This window comes from Hyperoodon ampullatus (genome assembly GCF_949752795.1).
Source record: "Hyperoodon ampullatus genome assembly, chromosome: 19".
In the NCBI taxonomy this organism is placed as follows: domain Eukaryota; kingdom Metazoa; phylum Chordata; class Mammalia; order Artiodactyla; family Ziphiidae; genus Hyperoodon; species Hyperoodon ampullatus.
The window spans coordinates 8070483-8095573 of record NC_136932.1 but is presented as its reverse complement, the minus strand read 5'-3'; the positions used below and the strand labels follow the sequence as shown (position 1 = coordinate 8095573).

Sequence of the window (25091 nt, the reverse complement as noted above, 5' to 3'; positions counted from 1 at the left end):
GAAAAGAATCAGGCTTAGTAATTTGCTCAAGGTCATATAACTCAGTGGAATTCCGATTCCGTTTTAGTTAACTCTACAGCCAATGTTCTTTCCACTACCACTCTGTAGTTAGGTGTAACCGTTTTGAGCAAGTTTAGTTAAGTCTTCTGGGCCTCGGATTCCTCATTTGTAAAATACAGAGTTCATTCATCAAACCCTTGTGTCAAGGTGTGCACGTAATGGAGACTGCAGTTCCCTCCTCCCTCCCCTTTTCATTCCACGTAGGTCATTTATCCTTAACTTCTAAAATGGACCTTGCAAGCCCGTTACAAACCGGGCGCAGCCGCACAAACGTAATTATTCACATTCCTCTTTATTTCCTCTTTTCTCCTCATCCACCTAGGCTCCCGCCCCACCCAGTCCAGGCCACGCCCTAGCGTGTGACGTCAGCACGCCCCGTGCGTCGCGGCGCGGCGCTCACTGGGGGCCCGGCTTTCGCCCGCTGCTGCCGCCGCCGCCGCCGGCCGCGGCTGCTCTCCCAAGATGGCGGCTCCTCCGGGCGAGTACTTCAGCGTTGGGAGCCAGGTGTCGTGCCGGACGTGCCAGGAGCAGCGGCTGCAGGGCGAGGTGGTAGCCTTCGACTACCAGTCCAAGATGCTGGCTTTAAGTATCCTTCCCTGCGCGGAGCCCGAGGCCGGGCCGGCGTGTATGTGCGGCGGTGGGGGGGCGGGGGACGACGGCAGTGGCTGGGGCCCTCTCCGGGCCTAGGGGCGACCGGCTACCGCGGCGCCCGGAGCGCATGCGCACGGCCCTGAGCTCCCCTCCCCCTCTCGCGGGTCCCTCGGTCCGCCTTGGGGACCCTTGTCTCCCACCCCTTGTGGAAGCTGGGCCCCGAACGAGGGAGGGTGGGTGGGTGGAGGGGGGCTTGACACGCTGATGGCTTTTCGGGGGGAACGCTAGGAGAGGGGACACAGTAATCCGGAGAGGGGTGGCCGTGGGAGGGGGCTGGTGATTGGAGCTCGGATGGGAGGGGGACGGGTAAAATCATGTGGGGAGAGGGTGTGTAGAGTAAGGAACTGCTAGTGAGTGGGACAAGGGTATGGAGTTCAGGAGGGGTTGTCCACTGATGGGATTTGGTCCAAGAAAGGGCGGTGGGGTGGTGACCAAATGGGCCTCGCCTGTTTGGGGGGAGAGTAACTGCAGGACAGAGTTTGTAGCAGAACTGGGGATAGGGGCTTGTTTTGCTGGTGCTTGTGTATGCGTGGTGCCGCTGGGGGCAGGGAGTGCTGAATTTTCGGCTTCTCAGTGATTTGGAAGTTGCTGTTTTGGGGATGTTTGTATTGGAAACCTGGTCTAGAGAGAGGACCACGTTTTTCAGGGACTTATCTATGGATGTGTGGGTTACAGGTGAAAGAGTAAACTGTCTTCTCTTGTCAGCCCAGCACATGGAGTCCTGACTTCTCCATAGCAGTAGCCTTGCCTTTTGAATGTGTCAGTGTTTAACAGAATGGAAAAGGTGGTCTCTTTCTTTGGGGTGGAAGTGATTTCTGAATTACTCCAGGAAACTCAGTCATGGAAACAGAATACTACCTGGTTGTAATACATGTGCCACCCCTTCCCCTTTTATTTGAGCCACAGGTGGGTTTATTTGGATTTTTTTTTTTAAGAGTAATCTCTTAGGGGACCTTTCAAAAGGAAATTTCTTACTGAGTCTGCTGCTGCCTTTGGCAAGTATTTTAATTCATTTAACTACTGGTTGTGGATTTGTAGCTTAGGAAGATGTCCTTTGAAACTAATTACAGCAAGAACAGTTGCGTTTTTTAAAAAATTTTTGTTTTTTGAACACAAGACTTCGTACCTGGACCAAGTAAGACCTTTTACATTAGTGGTTTAGTTGGAAGGGTTTCGGAATGAAGAATTACTGTACCTTTATTTGACAAGCAGTATGCTTTTGAGAAATGGTTGGAGAATGAGTGAGTGAGTGCGTGAATGAATGAATGAATGAATGGGTTAGCTCGCTGGGTCACCTTGAGTGAGCTTCCTTTCCAGTGTTGTAGTTTTCTCCTGTGCAAAATGGGAAATCTCAAATCTGAAAAAGAGAACAGAGTACTGTTCGGATATAGGGAGTATTATTCTACCAAGAACAGAAAGAACTTGCTCTTCAGTGTGGTTCATTACGTTCAACACCAACGGTATGCATAGCGGCATTAAAACTGTATTAAGCCTCTTCACAACACCGGTAAAGAGAAGGTGACAGAAACACTGTTGAGGCTTCCAATTTTGGATTGTGTGTGGCTTTGAAAAGCTTGAGATCTTTTGGTTATGGGGTTGTGCGGCAGGAAAGTGACAGGCAGAGATTTCCTGAGGAGAGGTGTGATTCTTGTGAGGCTCCCTCTCTTGCTTGTGGCACACCTTTTACACAAGCCTTGGGTGAATTGTGTTTTCCATGCCCCTTTGGGATGTGTCCGTTGTCTGCTTGCCCCTATTTTCCTTAACTTTATTTTTTCACCAGAATGTCCCTCTTCCAGTGGAAAGCCCAACCACGCAGACATCTTGCTCATAAACTTACAGTATGTTTCAGAAGTGGAAATAATTAATGACCGAACAGAAACCCCTCCTCCCCTAGCTTCACTCAATGTTAGTAAGGTAAGGACTTGAGGGCAGTTCTGGTTCTCCAAAATGATGGGAAATTTGAGTCTCATTGACTCTTGGTGGTACATACATTGTCCATTGTTTGTTTTTCATTTTTTTCAGTGATTTACCATTGCTTGTTTTGATATATTTTTAAAAAAATATATCAGTTTAACTTTTCTCTTTATTCCTGGGTATCTTCAGAAGATTTTAAGAAATGTCTTAATGCCCAAATAGAGAAATAGAGTTGAGAGCTGGCTTTTGTCCTTTGTGAAAGAGGGCTTCCCCGCCCCTCTGCAACCTGCAGTCCATGTGTGAACTTCCAGTGTTGGGAGGGTTGGGTAGGGGCGTTGCTTCTGAACCTCCTGAAATTGTGTATGTGTGCACATGAGAATATATGTTTCCTGGGTGAAGATTTGGAATATGTTTTTAGATTCTCAGAGGGGTTAATGACCTACAAAAATTTGAAAACCACTGCCTTAGAGCTTTGTTTTTGTCTTTATGTTTGAATTTCGAGGTCTAACAAAATTAGAGTTTTAGGATATTTTAATCTTGGATGTACACGTTGGTCTCTGGGAACCCTCAAATAACTTTCCTGATTCTTTAGTTCTGTTAGCCAGAGTTCATGTTGATCAATAATAGTAATACCCCAAGCCCTGTTGTAGCCTTTGCTGTCCCCTGTACTTGGAACACCCTTTCAGAATGACTGGAGTCGTATCCATCAGGACTCAGTTTAATGGCACCTCTTTCAAGAGGTCTTCTGATCACTCAGGCTAAAGTGATTTGCCCCCATTATTGTCTCTTACAGTACCTTAGCCTTCAGAGATAAGGTGACATATCATTTATAGTCCAGTCTGGGACATTTTCGAGAGTAAAGGGGGGGGTGGCGCTTTTGTTTTACACGGAGACAAGTATAGATGGGTGTGTCCTGGGCAAATTGCGACTTAAGGTTACCCTCTTCATAGCTTTTTTGTAACTATAATTGTATATCATTTGTTTACTTTTCTATCTAACCAAAATTCGTTTTGTGGGGATCGGAACTATACCTGTTTTGTTCATCACTAAATATACAGAGCCTTGCACAGAGTAGGTGCTTCGTAAGTACTTGTTGAATGAATAAGTTAGGCCTTCAGTTTTCATAACTGTTGCCTTTCCTTAAGTCTCTTGAATTAGTGTGGTGGAAGTTTTCTTCCCTGTATAAGAGTATTGTAATAATGTATATTCTCTTGCCTCTCTTGGGAATGTAGTGTGTTTGCTACAATTCAGCAAAGCAGGGAGGCACTCAGGCAGCTGAAACAAAGGAGAGTGACTGAGGCTGGCAGAACGCAGTTACCTCAGATCTGGAGCTCCCTTCTTTCTGGATTCCAGGGAAGTGCCACACTTTTTTTTTTTTACTGGTGTCTGAGGACAGATTCAGAAGGGTCTTGGGTTTCATATTAAAGGCTGTTGCGTACAGAATGTCCCATTCTTAGACTTATAGATTTTTGGAACACTGGCTCAGTCCTCCTGTTAAAGTATAGGTCGTCTTTGGATGATCTTCTGTTAGCAGAAGAGATTATTTATTTTATTTTTGGCTGTGTTGGGTCTTTGTTGCTGCATGCACGCTTTCTCTAGTTGTGGTGAATGGGGGCTACTCTTCATTGCGGTGCGCGGGCTTCTTGTTGCGGTGGCTTCTCTTGTTGCGGAGCGCGGGCTCTAGGCGCACGGCTTCAGTAGTTGTGGCACGCGGGCTCAGTAGTTGTGGCTCACAGGCTCTAGAGCGCAGGCTCAGTAGTTGTGGCGCGCGGGTTCTAGAGGGCAGGCTCAGTAGTTGTGGAGCACGGGCTTAGTGGCTCCACGGCATGTGGGATCTTCCCGGACCAGGGCTTGAACCCGTGTGCCCTGCATTGGCAGGCGGATTCTTAACCACTGTCCCACCAGGGCAGTCCCCAGAGGAGATTTTAAAAGTTTCAAATAAAATAGTTTATGCCTGGTATGTTGCGGGTGAAAAGGGCTCTAAGTTATCCTTTAGTGTTTGTAGGGTATGAGAAGTTTGTCAACAACCTTTAGTGAGTAGTCGAGGAAAAGTTATCTGAAAGAGGGATGATTTTCTCAAATTTAAAAGATACAGGATTCTGCTCTTATGACCACCAAGTGCCACCATTTATCTGAGAGGGGCTGGAGTGGTGTGGGTGGGACTGTTAAGTGGGAGATGTTGAGAAGCAATTCTTTTCTTACATTTGACTTCAAGCATAAATGGTTCTTGGTTATTAGTTTGCAGATTATCTTTGCCTTTAGGGTTTTGCTTTCTGCTGGTCAGTTGTCTACTAGCATTATTGTAAACTAGTTGTTTACCCACTCTTTCAAGAAAGCAGCCAGAAGTAATAGGTTGTGGAATACCAGAAATCTTTACTTTTCTTACTTTGTGGCCTGCTTGCCAAGTCTTGAAAAAGGAGTCAGAAACTGAAGACTAAAATTAGGTTGGAGGGCTATCTTTGGGTTTCATTTATTCATTCTTCATTCGTGGAGTTGTTTATGAATAAGCTATATTGGTTTTCCCTTGAAACCAACCTTTGAGGATGCTTTGTGATTCTTCCCGAGGGCTCTTACTGTTACTGAAAACAGCTAATCTGGGCAACTACATGTTGCTTGAATGACATGAAAAGTTCTTCTCATTTAAGAGCATGAGCTTGAGTTTTTTTTTTTAGGATGGAGGATTGTTTAAGCGTTTTAGAAGGGAACTAAAGTGCCTTGAAATCCCTGGAAGAAAGCTGTTGATACTTGCAGTCTAGGGAGCACTACCTGTGTACTCCACTTGCAGTGGAAGATAACATCACATGATGGCTCATCTTGCTGACATAGTAAGTGCTTTGTTTAATTAAACCTGTTGATATAAACCGGATATTTACTCCGACCCAGCAGGAAATGGAATAGAAGGCCTTTTAAAGGAAATATTTAATTCCAGCCCAACTAGAGATGGTATGAACTAGCAGTTCTTGGAGATGAGCTTGTTCTGCTTTTGGTTGGCACTTTCACTGCAGGCTAAGATGTCCTGTGTCTGTCCACAGCAGTGAGATGTAAGAGGAAGCTTGGAAGAGGACAGTGGGGTCGCAGAAGGTGGAAGTTTTGAATGTCATTTTATCTTCTCCACAGTAACATTGTACCCTGTAAAATTGTTTCCAATTTCCTGACTGTAAAAGTACAGAAGCACACCAGAGCCAATCATAAGTGAGGCTCAGGTTATTCACCACGTGGCTTATTAGTTTTCTGTCACGAGGAAGGTTTAAATATTGCATGAGGTTGAGAGCCCAGGGTCTGCATGGTAGGGTGAAGTAAAGTGTTTCTTGACAAGTTCCTTTGAATTGACTCCACATTTTGTTCTCTGGGGATAAAGATTGCCCGTGAGTTAGCAGTGCTCTCAGATGATTTGGGACATGTCAGTATTAACAGAGTTCTCTTTTATGTAGCATTTATCAAACATTTACTGAAAATTATTTTGTGCAAGGCATTGTGGTAGGCTCTGTTGGGGACCATACCTTACATTTTTCTAGGGCTTTACAGTTTACAAAGAGCTTTGACACATCTCGGTTCATTCTCAAAACGATGCTTTGTGATCTTTAGAGTGTATTCTTTTCCTTTTAGTTTAAGAGATGGGAAGATAGGCTTATCAGTTTAAGTGACTTGTTCTAGGTTATATGGCAAGTAGTGTGGGAACTAGTACTTTTACATGCCACTCTCTGAACTAGTGATCGGTAGACATCTCATTTAATCCTAACAATAGTTCTTATGGTGGGCGTACCATCACCATCTTACAGAAGAGTAAACTGAGTCTCAGAGAGGATGAGTCACTAGCTTAAGGTCATTCAACTAGTAAGTGATCGAGCTGGGATTTGAACTCAGGTCTGATGTTTTGATGGCAAAGTCCCATGTTTTTTCTGCTTCTGTGTGCTTACCCAAGGAACTTATAGAGTAGGTTGGTGACATGAAATGAGCATGCAGATATCTGTAATCCTAAGTAATATTTCTGAGTAAAGAGAAACATCTGTGTTGTGTGGTCAGGAGCAGAATGGTCTAGTAGAAAGAACATTGGAACCAAGTGGATTAGTCTTTAAAGTCACTTCTCTGCCTCTTAACCTTGCTGAGCATCAGCTTTCTCACCGTAGAGATGGGGTCATGTTAGTACCTATCTCATAGAGTTGTTTGGAGGATTAGGTCCAGTTGACCAGAGTTGGCAGATGTTAGTCCTATTCTCCCGCATTAGCTATGTGCAGCCAACTGCTGTTCCTTGAATCATGGTGTAGGGGCAGGACGGGGGCGGGGAGGGACAGTATGACAAAGGGAAGCAGCCAAGAACACTGGCACCGTTCCTGTGTCAGTCTTCCCTGATACTGGATCTGACGTTCACTCAGATATCAGAACTTGCCAACCCAAGACTGGGGAAAATCAGAACTATATTGGATACCTCTTGCTGTGACCAGAATTAACGTGAATTTCCAGGGCAGTGTTATCAAGTGGCATAATTAAGTGAACAGTTGCCTGAGTACTGGAGGTTAGTGTGAGCAGTCACAGAACCTAAGAGGTTGTGCTTTCAACTCCTGAGACTCTTAGGAACAAACTCACTGAGACAGCCAAGGCAAGTGTTATGTATTCATTTGTTTGGATAAATGCCTCCAGTGCATCGAATGACATGTAAGTCTTCTTTTCACTTTGCTGATTTGGAGAAGACTTTCTGGAGGAGATGCTCTCATGTTGTGCAGGAGGCAGGAAAAAGGACAAAGCATGGAAAAGTGAACTCCACAGATAAGGCATCTACCTCCCTTACCAAACCACTGACTGACTGATCAGGCTGTTTTGAGTATTTATTACCCATTTGTACCTTACTAACCAGCAGTGAGTGATTAAATAGAAGAAGAACCAGGAAGAAGAGATTCAAAGAGCTTTTCGTCAGCACCTGGTAATGAAGAATGAGTGCTGCCTTTGGATAAAAATGATACTTGGGAGATTGGTCTGGGAGTGGAAGGGCCTGGGAAGGCTGAGAAAATGGAAGAGTCACAAAGTTCACTTTTGAAAGGAACTGACGTCATTGCTTACCTTTAGGTATGACGTCACACAGGGAAGAACTGACTTGGTTTTTGTTTTGATTTCTGACCAGCTTGAAAGCTAAGATTTAGCATAACCTTACGGCTTTCAGTTGATGTGAGGGATAATCCTCAAGTATGAGTAAATTCCTGGGGTCGTTGGTAGCTACTGCACTGTGGCCTGTGTTCATGGACCTATCCTGTTAGCTGAGACCTTGACCATATCTTGACCCTAATGTGTTGAGGTATGGAGTTATCACCAAGTAGAATCAGATGACTTGGCCACCCTATGTTTAGGTATGTATATATGAGTAAAAGGTAGAATGTGTTCATATTATGAAAGTGGAAGGGAAACAACTTGTCTAGGGAAGGCAAGACTTTCTTGTCAGATAAATTTTTTTCTGGCTTCTAGAAGCTACGTGTAACCTACTGGCTCACTTGATTAGAATATGTTGTCAAGGCCACAGTCCCAGGTTAGAGTCCACCAGTAAGTTTTGCACCTGACTCTGAGCAGACAGCTGCTTCCTCACAGAAGTGCCATGAAGATGCAAGTGTGGGCTGAAGAGGAAGAACCCATCATTGCTGAGCAACAGGGACACAGTAAGTAGGGAGTGGTGTGAGATGAAGTCAGAGGGGTAGAGTGATTGACTGCCATTTAAAAAATCACTAACCTTTGAAAGAGGTCACATTTGGTGGCATTCAAACATTGGGGTCAACCTGATAACCATAGTAGGGGGTGCAGCGTTCCAGGCTAGGGCTCATGACTCACTTCAGGCTATAGTGCATGGCAGCCAGCTGACTTGGTGGAGCCCTCCTCAGGTCAAGAGTTTGGTTCTGAAGGGGGCTTTCCTGACATCACAAGGGTGTGGGGAGAATCGTCTACGTGAAAAGACAGATTGCTCGGCCCAAGTGACTGGCAGAGACGTGCCATAGGTGTGTTGTTGCAGCCACCTCTGCATTCTATCTCTTTGACACAGAGACGATTCAAAATAAGCACTTTACTGATAGCTCAGTGGTAGTATCTCTTACAGTGTTAAGAAAGGGGCATTCTAACTGGTTTAATTTTCCTGGCAGAGATCAGGCTTGGGGGGAAGAAAAAAACAAGTGGTGCAGTCAAGTTCTAGCATTGGAATTTAAGGCTAGCTTAGATAAATACCAGAAACTACCCTGGAGAGTGAAGCAAATTGTACATGAACTAGAAAGTTAAAGGATCTATATACCATGCCAAAAGCTAACAGTATAGTGTGGTAGAATGTGGGAAGTTTGAACAACTGGGTTCTTTTCACAGCTGGGCTGCTAATGAATTGTTATATGACTGTGTGTTAGCCACTTAACCATTGGGAACTGTTCTGTGAATCTCTAATAGTCAAGGTTTCTTTTCCTTTGATCTGACTTCCCTCTCTCTCCCCCTCCCTTCCTGGTGCTGGGAATGTCAGGATGATTAAGATAATGCTTTTGCCCTCAAAAATCTCATGTTTGGGAGTGGTCAGAGACAGCAGCATTTAACTTTTTGAAGGGGGGCAGCAAACCTTTTCTGTGAAGGGCCCAATAGTAAATATTTTAGGCTTTGTGGGCTATACATTCTCTGTCACAACTATCAACTTTGCCTTTGCCGCAAAAGCAGCCGTGGGTGATATGTAAACAAATGGCCATGGTCGTTCCAATAAAACTTAACTAAAACAGGTGGTTGTCTGAATTTGGCCCACAGGCTGTAGTTTGCCAATCCTTGGCTTAGAGTAATGAACATTTTAGGAAAGCCTTCTCAGAGGTAACAGTGGAGGAGGGTCTTGAAGACTAAATCACAATTGATTAGGTAAAGGGAGGGAAGTTAAATGGAATCAAGCTGATTTGGATTGATTTCAGTTTGTCCATCTTTGCAATTTAAAAACTTTTGCTGTTCTGTCAGTGAGCTAAACTGGTGGCAGTTCTTAGAAACGAGGGAAGGGACTAAGTTAAGTGCCAGTGTTGGTGTTAGATGTATATCGTACTGAACTCCAATAACAACCCTTTAGGATGGGCCCCCATGAATGGACTAAGGCTCAAGAGAGGTTATGCATCTTGCTCAGATTCATGCAGCTAGTGGGTGGTAGGTAAGGGTTTGCTCTGGAATCTCTTTTGTTTGGGGTGGGGGGGCAAGGGGTGGCTTTTCTTTCTTACTTTTCTTTTTCTGCCCTCTTCAGAGCCCAGGAAACGACAGCACATGGTTCTTTCACTATCTCTGAATAAAATCAACTCTTTATTCTATAAGCAAATCCCCATTTTGGCACATAAAGTGCATTTTCCAACTTACTATTCCAGTTATATTTTGGAAGTTATTCTGTTAAGGATTTATAGCCTCTCTAGCAGCTCTTACAGAAAGCAGAAGAGAGAGAGAGCCCTGAGCTCATTGGCTAAAGGAAGGTTGGATTATATGAATTTTTTTGAAATAACCCACAAGCCACCTTCTCTGTGCTAATAATAATGATGTTATTATAGTAATAATGTTAACAGCTAATATTTGTACAGTGCTTTACAACTCACCTAGTGCTTTCACCCATGTTATCTCCCTGAATCCTTACGGCCATGTGTGAGATGGCTAATTTGAGCGTGTACTCTCACAGATAGGTTGCTGAGGTCAAATTTCAGTTTATATCTGCGCCAGTTTTTTTTCCTGGCAGAGTCCTGCGGAGGTTCCACAGCAGTGCTGGTGTCAGGGTCTTGGGACTAGGAAATTACTCTGTTGGTGTCCAGGAGGTTTAGCTGTCTTTTGTAGCTATGAATAGTGTTTGTTGACATAATTACAAACAACTAAGAAAAACTATTGACTTTGCTGGCAACTAGTTTTTGTTCTAAGCCAGGTGAAGTATAAAACTTTGCTTATAGCCTGTACTGACTGACTTGAGGCTGGCCTGTATTGTACGACAGCAATATGGTGGTCAGAGCCTGGAGACTGAGGTGGCACTGTGGCCCCTGGATTTGCAAGGGTGTTTTTCCTTTTTTTTTTTTAAACATCTTTATTGGAGTTTAATTGCTGCATGGTGTTTTTCATCAGAGCTCAACGCTGTCAGTGCACCTTAACTTTCTAGTGCAGAAGACTTGCTTGACTTACGTTCTCTAGTCTTGGCACATCAGAAAATGATGGGTTCAGGAAATAGCCATTATTATTGGCCTGAAATGCTTTCTCACACAGGATCTGTTTTCTTAAAAGCATTCCTATGAATTACCGTCAACCAAAGAAATAAAGGATGTCCTTGAGGTTTAGGGTGAGACTGGGACCCTTTTCAGAAAACAGAGGCCCTTCACTAAAAGGCAGACAATTGTGTTCTGTACAGAGGACATTGATGGAAATGTCAGAATTCACTGATAAAAAGAGAAGATGGCAGCTGAGGCTTAAAATGTTTTCTCTTTTATGAAACATTTTCTTTTACATTCAAATTTATAAGTGTATTTTCAACATTTCTCTTATTTCTCTTAGGTGGAACTATTTGAGTATAGTGCAGAGTTCAGAATGCAGGCTCTGGAGTCAGACTGTCTGGGTTCAAGTCCAGACTCACCCACTTGTGACTTGGTAAACTTGGGCAAGTCCATCTGTTAAGTTGGAGTAATTTTAGTCCCTATTTCACAGAATTGTTGGGAAGATTAAACATTTAATACATGTAAAGCATGTTGTTCCGTGCATTGCGTGGAGTAATTTCTCACTCAACAAATTAGCTCTTAGGATTTTAATGTTCACTGCCAGGCCTCTTGGACTCTACTGTTCCCCTGTTTGATTCAGTGTTTTGGTTCATTTTATGTATTCTGGGACATGACTTCAAGTAGGGTACTCTGTTTGAGTTCCCAGCTATCTGAGATTGTAAAGAACAGTATGCTATTAGAAAGTTTCAGACAGTAGCGTTCAGCCAGGGAGCAGGAAGACTTGGGGATATTGATAGTTGGAAGAAATATATATATATATATTTTTTAAATAACTTTATTTAATGAATCTCATATTGATGAATATTTGGGTTATTTAGGGGTTTTCATATTATTCATCTATCTCAGGTTACTTTTTTAAAAATTTATTTATATTATGTATTTATCTTTGGCTGCGTTGGGTATTCGCTGCTGTGCGCGGGCTTTCTCTAGTTGCAGCGAGCGGGGACCACTCCTCGTTGCTGTGCATGGGCTTCTCAGTGCAGTGGCTTCGCTTGTTGTGGAGCATGGGCTCTAGGCATGCGGGTTCAGTAGTTGTGGCTCACGGGCTCTAGAGCACAGGCTCAGTAGTTGTGACGCACGGGCTTAGTGGCTCCGCGGCATGTGGGATCTTCCCGGACCAGGGCTCGAACCCGTGTCCCCTGCATTGGCAGGCGAATTCTTAACCACTGCGCCACCAGGGAAGCCCCAGAAGAAATATTTCTGAGCCTGCTTGTTGCTAGCCAAGAATGAGGGCTTTCCAGGAGTGCGCCCCAGAATTGAAACAGCAGGGGCAAGCGTGGGCCCTTAAGATGACAGTGGTTCTTGGCTGCTTTGGTCTGCCATCCCTCAGCCTCCATCAGGACTTGCAGGCAGCACTGCCAGTTCTGGGCAGCAGCTGCAGTGCTTCCTAACCCCTCTGTGAGGGCAGCTGGTTGGAAGGCCTGAATACAGAGGGAAGACAAACCAAGAGTGGCTCAGTGGAGTCAGTAGGTCACATCCAGCAGGTTCCTCTCTGGACTTTGCTTCCCTTGTTGGATCAGCTGTCACAGCCTGTTAAATACTTGCAGTAGGAATCCCTCTGGATTCCTCACAGCACCTGTGCTTTCCTGGTCTGGGTATGTGGAAATAAGATGGCCCAGCTGGTTACCAAGTAACAAGATGAGGTTATAACAAGATGCTTGGATTATGTTGTTGTGGCTGCTTCCTCTTCTCCATGTCACTGAGTGCAGGAGAGATGTGTTGTCGCTGTTCACTGATTCACTCACTTGAGGGTTACCCAGCAGCAGGCATGACTAGAAGCCTTTTAATATTGATGTGCTTTGGAGTCAAGTTCATGCACTTTTCTTTGTTGCCCACATCAAGATGCTATATATAAAATGGCCAAGAGAGGAAGAACTGGTTAGTAGACTAGGAATGAATATTTTCACTGGGAATTGTGCAAAATAAAAGGAGAGGTAGATAAATGCAGGTTGTCTCGTGCAGTTATTTCAATTAGGTCACATGTACATTAGTAACATGTATTTGTAGGTTTGTGCTTCTCCGTTTGCCTGAACCCAGTGTATTCTTAAAGTTGGTGCCTTTAACATTCTTTATGATTCAGTTTTAATTGGGAGAGAGGCCAGCAGTTAGCATGCTTGCATTGAAAATGAATGTAGTATGGTGATAGTTACTGAATTTAAAAACTGCAGTCCTGATGACCCTCCGAAGCCTAAAAGGCACACCCTACACCTTCTCTATTGGGGACAGCTTTTATTGGTTCTCTCTGGCCATTTGACAGTAACCATAAACTTATTAACTTGGAGTAACTGGACCATTTATAGATATGCATTAGTTTACAAAAATATGATGTGGGGAAATGCAGAGCTACAGCTAACTTGAGGGTAGAGTGATAGTCACTTGCTTTACAAAAGGAGGCTTGTCCACATTTGTCATGGGTTTTCAGGAACATGTGTGAAAAGAACAGGGTAATCTCCCTTCCCTTCTCACCCCAATTTTGAGAAGAAACATTTCTAGATTCTTTTTGTGAAGGTAATCTTCCTCATGCCTAATTGATGCAGTTCTCTGTGGGAGAAATTTACCCCATTTATACAGCTTCTTAGTGAAAGCAGATCTCTGTAGCTGAATATTAGGTTTAAGCATTTTCAGATAGCCATGAAAATACAGTTCATAAACTGGCAGCTGGAGGCTTCAGGGTTTGCTGTGAATCCAAATCCCCAAAGCAGTTGCAGGTACAGGTAGAGTAGTTGAGGATATTGGGGCAAATTGAAATAGTCAGCTTACACTGATTTCCGCTGACTTTTCCAAGGCTCTCCCTTGTATCATTTAGCATTTGGGATCAGTCTGCACTGTGGGTTGAGATGGAGAGTCATCTAGTCCATTCTGCTTTGCTTTCAGACCCTTTAGAAGAGATTGTACAACAGGTATTTGGCGGAGGTGGGGGGGCGGTGGGAGTGGCTAGGGCGTATTTTGAAATCATTGTTCTATAACCATTGTGTTGATTTAACTCAGGCTGTCTAAACAAATCACTTGTGGCTGAGATTTATATCCATTTTACTCTGCCTCTGGCAAAAATTCAAAAGTGGTTCTTCTTCCAGCCTTCCTGCCCTTCCCCAACCCCAGCTTAATTTGTCAGTTCCATTCTTAAATATTCTGCATGGATGCCTGCTTTTCTTGAGCCAACTCTTGTCTTCCTGAATGGGCGCTGTTACTATCTAGGCAACACAAGCTTTATAGAAGCAGCTTTGTCTGACGCAACATTGGGAGATGTTTTTGGTCTTCAGGGATAAATGTTTTTAAAGAGACCTCAAAGTGAGACCCTTCTGCCTGCTCATGGGGTAAGCATCTGCCTGACCACTGCCCACTTCTCAGGAGCTCTGCAGGAGCTTGGTTAATCCAAGGGAGCTCTGCTTCCCTCCAGTTTTCCTTTCTTTCCTTGGAGACTTCAGATTTTCTTCAGGATTGTTTGGAAAGTGAGACTCAAGGAAACTCCTTGTTACTAGGGTTTTCTTGGTGACCAAGTAAGCTTTGCTTGTTGCTCTTAAAATACACCCCTAGCAGTTCTCGTTCCATAGAAACTGAGTGCTTTCAAGCCACGAGGCTTCCTTGCTGCAGTTGGGATTGCCAGTGCTCAGGGGAATGCTGTCAGCCCTGTGCATTTCCTTCTCTGTAAAGTTGTAACCTCGTGGGGCCAGAATGGCAGGACCTGGCTTGAAAGATCATTTATTTACTGCTGCTGTATTTGTCTCTCTCCATGTCCTGGGGACCAAGTGAAAAGGGAGCTCTGGCTTTAAATCACTGCAGAGCTTTGGCCTTTCTTCCCCCTTTTACCTAGGGAGTCCGAAGTGACAGCATGCATGAGCTGCGCTCTTACCCCCTTCTCCCTCAGACAGTCTTTGAAACTCAGAGGCAGTTGAGACTCCTCAGTTACCCTAACCTGATTGAAGGCCTCCTCCTCTCTCCTTCATAGTCAAACCCACACTTAATAAAGTGCTTCATTTTCCCAACAATTAGACACTTTGCTTATTTTTCCCCCTGTAGAACTATGTTTGGCTTATGGTTTGAAAGGTCACTGTTAAAGCAGAATATGAATGTTTAAGAATTCCAAGCATCTAGGTACTTTGGGAATGTGCTGGAGGTATGACCTCTCTTTGCATTTAAGGAGCTGGCATTTGAGGACAGGTTGGGTGTTCTCATGTGTATGTTTGTGCATATGTCTTTAGTATGCTGCAGCATCAGTATACTAAGTATATGTTCTTGTTCATGGATCTGAAAATCTCCAAGTCATTTGTTTGACTTTCAGATGCATTATCTGCCTCTCGTGTAAACCATCAGTGTATTTGTTTTGTCTTCCACTCGAATTTGTACTTCTGTAGTCTAGCAACCAATAGTGTGGGGTGGGGACCACAAATGTATTAGAGGGGATAGACAGGATACCCACCCCTGCTGGGAGCGATTTACTAGATTTGAGTAGACCTACTAGATTTTACTACAATTCTTGATCAGTTTATGGTTGTTCCACTAGAGGGCAGTTAAGGAACAGACACGCGGTAGAATGCAGACCATTCCTTTTTTTAAAGAGCATGGTAGCTATAGCCCGAGTCGAAGGTGGACAGTATCCATGGTTAGGTTTCTTGGAGTCCTGGCTCCCCATGTGAGTACAGATAATGGTACTATAATGGTTGTCAAGTCTTTAGAACTTCAAATCCTGGTCTTTGAAGGTGTGGTAGACATTTATTTCTAAACCTGAGGCTCTAGCGCAGTAGCTGATAAAAATTCTTAATTCTTTCCTTTCGTAGAAATGTATGCATTACCTTTTATCTCTGACCACCACTTCCCATCAGGTAGGCCCCCCGCCGTCCAGTCATGCCCTATAACCTTGCCCTGCTCTATTGTCTTCCTTGCACTTAGCCCTGTCTGAAGTTATCTTGTTTGTTTTTGTTTATAGTCGGTCTCCCCTGCCCCCTTCTGTGCTGTATCTCTAGCTTAGTACAGTGAATGTCTGGCACATGGTAGGCATTCAGTAAGTACTGGAAGGAACGGATGTTTGCCAGGAATAGCAGTAACTGTTGAGGTATATTGTGTGTGTTTTTGTTTGTTTCACTTTTGATCTCTGAAAAAACTCAATCTACCCAAACCAGTCTTTTCCAGCATCTTTTCCTCAACTTAGGTCCTGAAGGAAGGATGAAGGTGAATGCTCTTCTGAGTCTCTTTCCTTTCCCCCACCCTAGCTTGCCAGCAAAGCACGGACAGAGAAGGAGGAGAAGCTGAGCCAGGCCTATGCAATCAGCGCTGGTGTCTCCCTAGAGGGCCAGCAGCTCTTCCAGACCATACACAAGACGTGAGTTGGGGGGAGCATAGGGGTCCCTTGCCCCGGGGGTGATGCTGCCTGGCTGTGCTGTCTGGTGGCTGATTTGGGGGTAGTGATGTTTATGAATGTCACAAGGGGAGCTGGGTAGTGTGTTGGCAGTACCTCGGCTTCCAGGGATGCGGTGCTTGTTGCCTTTCTATATGGTAGAATGGTGTAATCTCCAACAAGTTGTCTGCGCTGGGCTTCAATTTCTTCATCTGTAGAACTTAGTTTTGGATTAGAGTATCCCCAAGGGTCCCTTCCAGACCCAGTGTTCCATAATTTAGAACTAGTGATTTCTTTCTCTTTTATTATTTTGATCTTGTACCTTTCTCTAAAAGCTGACGCAGTCTTATTAAGGGAAAGTTATATCTGTCTCCCTCTTCCCAATTATATATTGGGGTGAACATAGGGCGTTAGGGAGAGCAGAAGGCCACCTTATTACCACCTCATAAAGGACATTTTGTCACAGCAGAAGTCATTTGACTCTCCACTAGCTTCCCTAGCTGCTGAAAAACTGAAACATTTGACACTCCCCCTTCCTCCTGCTGCCTTCTGTTACCCTATTTAACCACCTGAGTCTGGTGCACAGATGGTAGCTGGCATCAGAGCTGTTTGAGGCCATGGTGTGAGTATCTAAGCATTTACAGGTATGTGAAGGAACTCTCATGGCAGTGGCAGCTGCCCTAGGTTCCAAGTGTGAACTGGGATGGATTTTCCCAGGCTGGCAAGTTACCCAGCTGTCTGATCATTGAGAAGGGCCAGTTTGAGGAGCAGCTATTATTTCGGGGGGTGGGAAACAGAGTACAGATTGCAGTAAGATGGGGAGTTTGTTCTGCCTTTTTAAAGGTACTATTTCCCCCTAGGCCAAAGGTTGGCAAACTACAGCCAGTGGGCCAGATCTACTCATTTGTTTATGTATCATCTGTGACTGCTTTTGAGGTACAGCAGCAGAGTAGTTGTGACAGAGATTGTATGGCCTGCAAAGCCAGAAATACTTGCTGTCCGACCCTTTATAGAAAAAATTTTGCCAACCCCTGCCCTAGGCTGCTGTTTGAATTGAATCTAGTGGCCTGAGCCTAGCTGTTTATTTGTAAGTCAAAATTAGTTTGGACTTCTGAGGCTGCCACCAAGTTTTCTGTGGTTTTTCAGGTCCCTAATGCTTCAGAGTAACTCTTCTGGACCATCCTTGGAATAAGTGTGCATTGGTTTCATTGCTTTTCCTAGCCAGTGGTGCCCAGGAAATGTTTCTTGGCTACTTCTCCCTATGGGCTGATGGCAAGCAGTTACTGGCTGAGTGGTGAGCTAGGAACTTGGGGTTAGCTTTCTGGAGTTATTTATTCATCAGGCAGGAGGTGTGGGATGCCCCGCAAGAGGTAACTTTCACCTGCTCTCTTCTCCTTCCAGCATTAAAGACTGTAAATGGCAAGAAAAAAACATCGTAGTCATGGAAGAAGTTGTTATTACACCCCCATATCAAGTGGAAAACTGTAAAGGCAAAGAGGGGAGTGCACTGAGCCATGTACGCAAAATAGTAAGTAAAGGAGCCGTGAAACCTTAGGGAGAGGATGATTCCTCAGCCTTCTCCCCTCCAGCCTCAGGGCAAGACATTACGCCGCAGTCCCTGCCCCTTTTGACACAGCCAGCCTGCGAGCAGCCCTGCCTGATCACCCTGCCTCCCTGCACCATGGTGTTCTGCAGCCATGGCTTGGACACTTGCGGGGTGTGGAACCACTGGGCAGTGCAGAATAAAGCGAGCGGTCAACCCCGTGTCCTCTGCAGTGTGGCTTTTTGGAAATTATCCAGACCATTCCATGATACTGTGTCTGAACCCAGGCAGGGTTCTTCTCGGGAAGGGCTGGTTGGTGTACATCAGTGGCTGTTGGAGTCTGTGACCCTTCATGTGTCATCTGACTTTCTAGATTGAGTTGCAGCATTTGTAAAAACAAACTGAGCATTGAGAGACCAACATTGTGGATGTAAAAAGTTTTAAGACTGTAATTCCCCACCAGCTTTTCATTCTGCACTTGTGTAAGGAGGGGAGAGGGAGTTTGGGTCATAATAATCTCCCTTCATACTCTACTTTATAGATTCCCCTTCTGTTAGACAGTCTTAGCTGAAGCTGCAAAAAAATGTGGCTGAAACAAGAGGACCCCCCCAGCTATCTTGTTGGGAAGGCCAACAGACAGCAAGCGCAAAGGTGCTGAATAATCCACGAGCTAGACAGCCAGGACGGGCTGTTGACGTCTAGAGTGAACTGTTTGGGAGGCCTTGTGTGCCCATCTCTTTTTCTGATCTAGGCTGACTGGTCTCTTTCAGGTTGAAAAACATTTTAGAGACGTGGAAAGCCAAAAGATACTGCAGCGTTCACAAGCCCAGCAACCACAGAAGGAGGCTGCCCTGTCATCCTGAGTCCACACATACAGAGGACTCTTCCAGCATCCAGCCAAGGAGGCGATGGTGGTGGCTTCAGCGGAGGCAGGCCGGGGGAGGGAAGGGATTCTATATTTCCTGTTGGCTCTTGTCAACAAAGGGTCAGCATTTCCAAATCTTAGACTTGAACAAACAAAACACCCAACAGAAAAGAACAAGAGAATAATTTAAAAGTTGAATCATTACTTGACTAACAGACTTCGGTCCACCATGTCCTTTTCACAGCCCCCCTTCTGGAACAGTCACCTTGTTAATTTTATTTTTGAAAATTCCTTTCCTGCTCTGCCCTTTCACCTCTGACTTTCCTTTCCCAGTCTGTCTCTGCCATTCTGTTTTTATAAGTGGCTACACTTGCCTTCTGAGTGATTGAAAGAAACTTTTACATCTTCTCTTCCAAAATAAAAGTAACAGGCTGACTGTGATACTTAAGTTGAGACTAGAGCAGAACACAGAGGTCTCACTTTAAATTTTTCTTTTTTTTTTTTTTCTTTTGTTTTTCTTTTTTTGCACAGGGCATGGCTTGAATTAGTTTTATTTTTCTTAACTTTAAATATATATATGAAAATATATATTAAAATGTTCTCTAAATATTTTCTGCTTCTTGCAGGTCTCTTTTTACTAGATCATGGCCGCTCTTCCCACCTCATCCCTCTGAAAATAAAAGTCTATTGTCCTCCCCACCACCCATAGCCAGGCAACTAACTTGACTTAGTTCACAGCAAGAATCTCCTGCAGCACTTTGTAGAGCCAGTGTATGCAGATGGGATCTGGCTTTGAGGGTTCCTGGTAGCTTTTCAGTCTTTAACTGTATGTGTACCAGTCTCACATTCGGCAAAAACCTCAGGATTCTCCCTCTGCCTTTGTCTTACTTCACGGTACTAGAAGAACTTCCTCACCACTCTCCTGTCTCCTAGATGGGAGCGTCCACTGCCCTTTCTCCTGTGCCCTCTGCAGGAAGAACTATTTTGCACGGCACATCTCAGCTCCTTCTCGAAGGATGGTTTTCTTTCATGAGAAACCTGGAGTCTGCCTGTTCCGACCTCTCTTTAAGTCTGTATCCAGAGCCACTAGCCCAGGAGAAAGCTTGGGTGACCTATCATTTCTCTTCTGCCAACCTCCTGCTCTTATGCCCTTCCCTACCCCCCCTTAAGTTTTACAAGCTTATGACAGTTTGTATGTGCTCAGCCGATGGGCAGAAAACCTGGGAAGAATTTCTGGACTTTAGCCCACCGGTTTGTCTGGTTTGACTAACCTGCTGAGAGTTAAACTGGCACCCATTGCCTCTGTTGCCTGCAAGGCGGTCCAGTGGGTAGAGTGTGCCACCATCTGAATGTCAGGCACCGTGGCGTGGGAGGTGGGTGATGCTCATGTGACTGGCTAGAGCTTTGGGGGTGGGGTGGGGGTTAACTACTATTGCTTTGGCCATGATCTCTTTCCCCTTCCTTTTTTTTTTAATTAAATAAATGGATCAAAATTAAATAATTCAAGCCCTGCCTTCAAAATGAAATTTTTTTTTTTTTTAGTATTGTTTAGCAAGAACAATAAAACCCAAATTTTTTTAACCATCACTCCTGTCTCGGGTTTGTGCGTGCTTTAGAGGCCCCAGAGGGAGGGGTCTGAGGATGTGTGTGTTTGGTTTAAGCTTTCCCTTTAAACTCTCTGCTTCCTACTCTTTACCCTCTCTCCTCCTGCCCCTGAGAACTCATCCAGAAAACAGTGCCAGGTATATAAGTTAAGAAGGGGATCCAGGGTTGGGAGCTGCATGTAGGTGGAGTAGAGGAAATAAAGGGGGTGGGTACGTACATGAGACCGTTTGTTACAGGACTGTTGGGAGAAAAAATGAGAGAAGACTGAGAAGTATACTTTCATATCACCTGCCATTGGCCAGAACTTGATTTAAAGTACCAAGCCTTGGGCTTCCCTGGTGGCGCAGTAGTTGAGAGTCCGCCTGCCGATGCAGGGGACACGGGTTCGTGCCCCGGTCCGGGAAGATCCCGCGTGCCGCGGAGCGGCTGGGCCCGTGAGCCATGGCCGCTGGGCCTGCGCGTCCAGAGCCTGTGCTCCGCAACGGGAGAGGTCACAACACTGAGAGGCCCGCGTACCGCAAAAAAAAAAAAAAAAAAAAAAAAAAAAAAAAAAATACCAAGCCTTTGATTTAGTCCGCATGGAAATGTAGACTTCTGGAGAAGATAAAAGAGGGAGAAGAGAGGCGCCCTTGCAAGGTCTAGAAAACCTGAGAGATGCAATTAAAGAAGTGAACGTGTTTAATGGGAAATGGCAATCCTTGAAGGAAGCTCTGTGTCACGTGTCCCACGTCATCACTTTCTCCCCGTCGGTCTCTAGGTCTGTGAATGGGAGACTGGGTACCAACTGTTTCTGGGAGGAAGCACTTTTGACTCTTTGGCTTTAGTTCATGAAATGATGTGGGGGAACTTGGAGCAATTCAAGAGGTGGAGTTGGTATGGTGGGAAAGACATGCAGTGTGGAAGGGAGAACAAAGGCTTTGGAGACAAAAATAGTTGGCTTCACATTCTCACACTTCCAGTTCCTCGCTTTGTGACTGCGGATACGTCATTTTATTTGTCCAAGCTTTAGTTTCCCCACCTGTAAACGTGAAACTAATGCTCGTCTCCTAGAACTGACGTGAAGGGTTAAATAAGATATTTAAAATGCTTAATACTTAGAAGGTACTCTGTAATTGTTAGTATACATGTTAGCTTGGTCCTGGGGTGGTTAAATCTGGAGATGGGATTGAATTAGCTGGTGTTCAGAAGCTCCAGCTTTGTTTTAGAAGTCTTTGTTCAGATGCCATTTTAAGTGAGGCCAATATGTAAAACATTTGGGCAGAGACAGGGGGCCTCGGAACCCTGCCCTCTCAGTCTCTTACAGATCTCATCCCTACCTCTTCCCTGAAGTCTCTGAGAAGTTTCTTTGATTATCATTTGAAAACCACTCATTTTACAGAAGGTGAGTGGGTTCCACCAGGGCCAAGTGACTTGTTTAGAATCCTGCCGCCGCCCACAGTGGCGGAGCTGGAACAAACCCCAGGCTTTATGCGCTTGTGGGCTCCTGGTGCTTCCCTGTGACTTCACGAACTGATGGTATGTGTATTGTTCACTTTGTTAGCCAGGTTTGGGGTGGAACGCAGAGGAGCTTGGTGAGAGTGGCAGGAGTTGTGCCCCGGATGGAAAGAACATTGAACTGTTGAACGTGGTGCAGGGGGCGTGCGTCTATGGTGGAACACATACAGGTGGTTTTGCAGTGTTTCCTTAGTTTTGAGGCATTCTCCTTTCTCCTGAAACACACACACCTTTACACCCCAGCACCCGGTCACCACCGCACTGCCACATACATGCCTTTGGGTTTACTGCTATTTAGAGCGTTTGGTCAGTATGGTATAAACAGCCTTACCACGGTGAGTTGATACTGAATCTGTGCTGTTGTATGTCTGAACAGCTCATGGCTGATTTATGTTTGGTGTATTGAATATTGCTCAAGCACTTCAATATTAGTTAAGGGGCTGCAGCCGGGAACCACTGATTCACGGTAAAGGCTCCTTGACATTTTTTAAAAAATAATTTTATTTATTTAGTTTTGGCTGAGTTGGGTCCTTGTTGCTGAGCGTGGGCCCTCTCCAGCTGCGGCGAGCGGGGGCCACTCCTCACTGCGGTGCGCGGGCTTCTCATTGCGGTGGCCTCCCGTTGCGGAGCACGGGCTCTAGGCGTGCGGGCTTCAGTCGTTGTGGCTCACGGGCTCCAGAGCGCAGGCTCAGCAGCTGTGGTGCACGGGCTTAGTTGCTCTGCGGCATGTGGGATCCTCCTGGACCAGGGCTCGAACCCGTGTCCCCTGCATTGGCAGGCGGATTCCCGCCCACTGTGCCACCAGGGAAGCCCTCCTTGACATTTTTGAAGGTAAGAATGTGTCAAAAATCTGTTTTCCCATAAGACATACTGGTAAAGGCAGATGTAGAGGGCTTTCAGTCCTGCACAGAAATAGAACCGACTGTCCTGCTGGTGTGGAGGAGACTGACAATGTGTAATACCAGAAGCTGAGGAGCTGCATTGTACGGGATGTGTTGTGGGGACAGGCTGGGGACAAAAGTTTGGGAACTGGGATTGGTCGTCTGGGTTGGAGGATAGTCATTGTTTACATGGCAGATTTGCTTTCCCATCCCTGCTGGAGGCCACTGGTGCCAGAACGTTCCCCTTTAAGAAACGTGAAATCGTCATGTACTGCCTAGACTTCAGGGGTTTAACGTAACGGCATGAAGTACTTTACAGGTGAAAAAGGGGTGCTGTTGGGCTGCCATCCACTGGTGATAGACTGCTGCTGGGTAATGAAGTTTCAGAGTGAGTTTGTTCTTCTTTATTATAAAAGCCTTACATGGCTTGTTACAGGAAAATGAGAAAGCAAGGCAAATATTTTCCATCTACCACCCCCCAAAACATTACTGACATCTTTCACATCCTCTAGATGTTAACACCCTTCTCGCTGAGCCTTGCATTTCTGAAAATGCAGCGTGCTTCACCATGTCAAAAGAAACTTGCCCACCAGTTCCCTCATCCCCAGCCCACAGAGTGCACTCTGTAATCTGTTGGCATCTTAGAATTGATACATGTAAAAGGTATGGGGGCCTGCTGATCTCTAAGATTACTTCCAACCTCAATAATCTGTTCTATTTTATTTTATCTTCTCCGTCTTTTCCTACAATGCCTTGCTTCAGTGCCACCTGTGAAGCCATCATTGACAGTGAAAATGGAAAGGGCTTCCTACAATTCGTTTATATCACTCATACCATGAGGCATGTATAACCTGCATTATAGTTATTTGGGTTTATCTTAAATGGTCTGATGAGGAATTTTGAGGCCCTAAGGCAAGGATAATGTATTATTCCCTAGCATCCAGCCATCAAGGTAAGACTGAAGGTAGAGTTTTGAAAGTCAACAGTTTAATAACTGGATGAGTTGCCTGACCCAAGATGAAAAGTGGTCCAGACTGACTGAGGTTTTTTTTTTTTTTTTTTTTTTTTTTTTTTTTTTTTTTTTTTTTTTTGTGGTACGCCGGCCTCTCCCATTGCGGAGCACAGGCTCCGGACACGCAGGCTTAGCGGCCATGGCTCACGGGCCCAGCCGCTCTGCGGCATATGGGATCTTCCCAGACCGGGGCACGAACCCGTGTCCCCTGCATCGGCAGACAGACTTTCAACCACTGTGCCACCAAGGAAGCCCAGCTGACTGAGTTTTGAGGAAAGCTTGAAGTGAAGTTTGGAAAAAGGATGAGGGACCAGTAAAGAACATGGGAGGAGCTGGGGAGGAGGGTGTACCGGGTTCCAGCTTGAAAAGCACCAGGGCCCTCCCCCAGGTTTCTCCAGAGCAGACTTTGGCAGCTAGGACCAAGGTAGGTCAGATTGTGGCCTCCCAAATTTCCAGTTTTGTTGAAAAGACTAAAAAACGAAATTCCTGAACTGGCAAGGTAAGGCAATTCTCTAGTGACTTCGCAACCAACCTCTCTTCCCTTTCCCCCAACTAATCCTGACGCTGACTGCAGCAGTTAGTCTTTAGTGGAGAGACTAAAGTGGTGGCTGCTTTTTCTGATCTGGCCCCCTTTCTGGTCTGTCTCCTAGCTTAAAGTAGGTGCTTATGCTTACTGTAGGGAGGTACGTGTACTGCTCTAAAGAGAATATTCTGGGATGGCTCCCGAGATGTAATTTAAACTGAAATCGGAAGAACAAGGTGCCAGCAAAGGATGCTTGGTTAGAGGGACCAGCAGGAGGTAAAGTTGAGGTTGACAAGAGCTTAGGGATGTTTAGGAACTGCTAGAATGTAGGAGGCTGAAGCCTAGTGAGCAAGATGGAGAAATTGGCAGGAGCCAGATCATGCAGGGCCTTGTAGTCATTGTGGTAGGGACTGGAATCTCTGTTCTTGACACAGTGGGAAGCTGTTAGAGGGTTTTAAGCTGTCAGGGGATTTAGGCTGATGTTAGATGGCAACAGTGGAAGCAGAAAGACTGTTGGCATTAAGAGCCTGTTGCAGCGGTTCAGACAAGACGGTGGTGGTGGCAGAAACATTGCAGGACTGATTGGACTGGCTAATAGCTGGGATGTGAGGGCAAGGTGGGCAGAGAAAGAGGAGCTAAGAAGGAGATCTGAGTGGATGGCGGACAGCGGGAGAGGAGGAGGTTTGTAGGAACGTGGAGTTCTGTTATTTTGTCTCACCCATGAAAAGCTGGAGAGCAGATGGCAAATGGGCAGCTGGATAACGAGCTTGGAGTTCAGAGGAGAAGAGTGGGCTGGAGCTAGACTTTCAGGAGTTGTGACCTCATCCTGAATGCCGAGAAATGGATGAGGATCCATGGCCACAGTAGGGGTTTTGGCCTCTGATGGAAGGGGGCCCTTCCTCCATAATAAAGAGGAAGGAAGGAGAAGATAGTACCGCTGCAGGTGAGCTTGTAGATTTGGCAGGGAGATGAGGGTGAAGGAGTATGTGGCCAGT

At 45.3% G+C, this 25091-nt stretch overlaps 1 protein-coding gene across 3 annotated transcripts; it reads left to right on the top strand.

Annotated features, from left to right (window-relative positions):
- Positions 1–522: 522 nt before the first annotated feature.
- Positions 523–19046, top strand: LSM12 (LSM12 homolog; the record flags this gene model as incomplete). 3 transcript variants are annotated; one of them, XM_079725422.1, is made up of 5 exons in its annotated part: positions 523–646; positions 2492–2625; positions 16049–16158; positions 17575–17701; positions 18487–19046. In XM_079725422.1, 5 exons carry the CDS (start codon positions 523–525, stop codon positions 18577–18579), a joined length of 588 nt encoding a protein of 195 aa, XP_079581548.1. In that variant the 3' UTR covers positions 18580–19046. The 3 variants fall into 3 exon arrangements, with proteins under 3 accessions (XP_079581548.1, XP_079581547.1, XP_079581549.1); XM_079725421.1 differs by having other exon boundaries at positions 17491–17701; XM_079725423.1 differs by lacking the exon at positions 2492–2625 and having other exon boundaries at positions 523–606.
- Positions 19047–25091: the final 6045 nt, after the last annotated feature.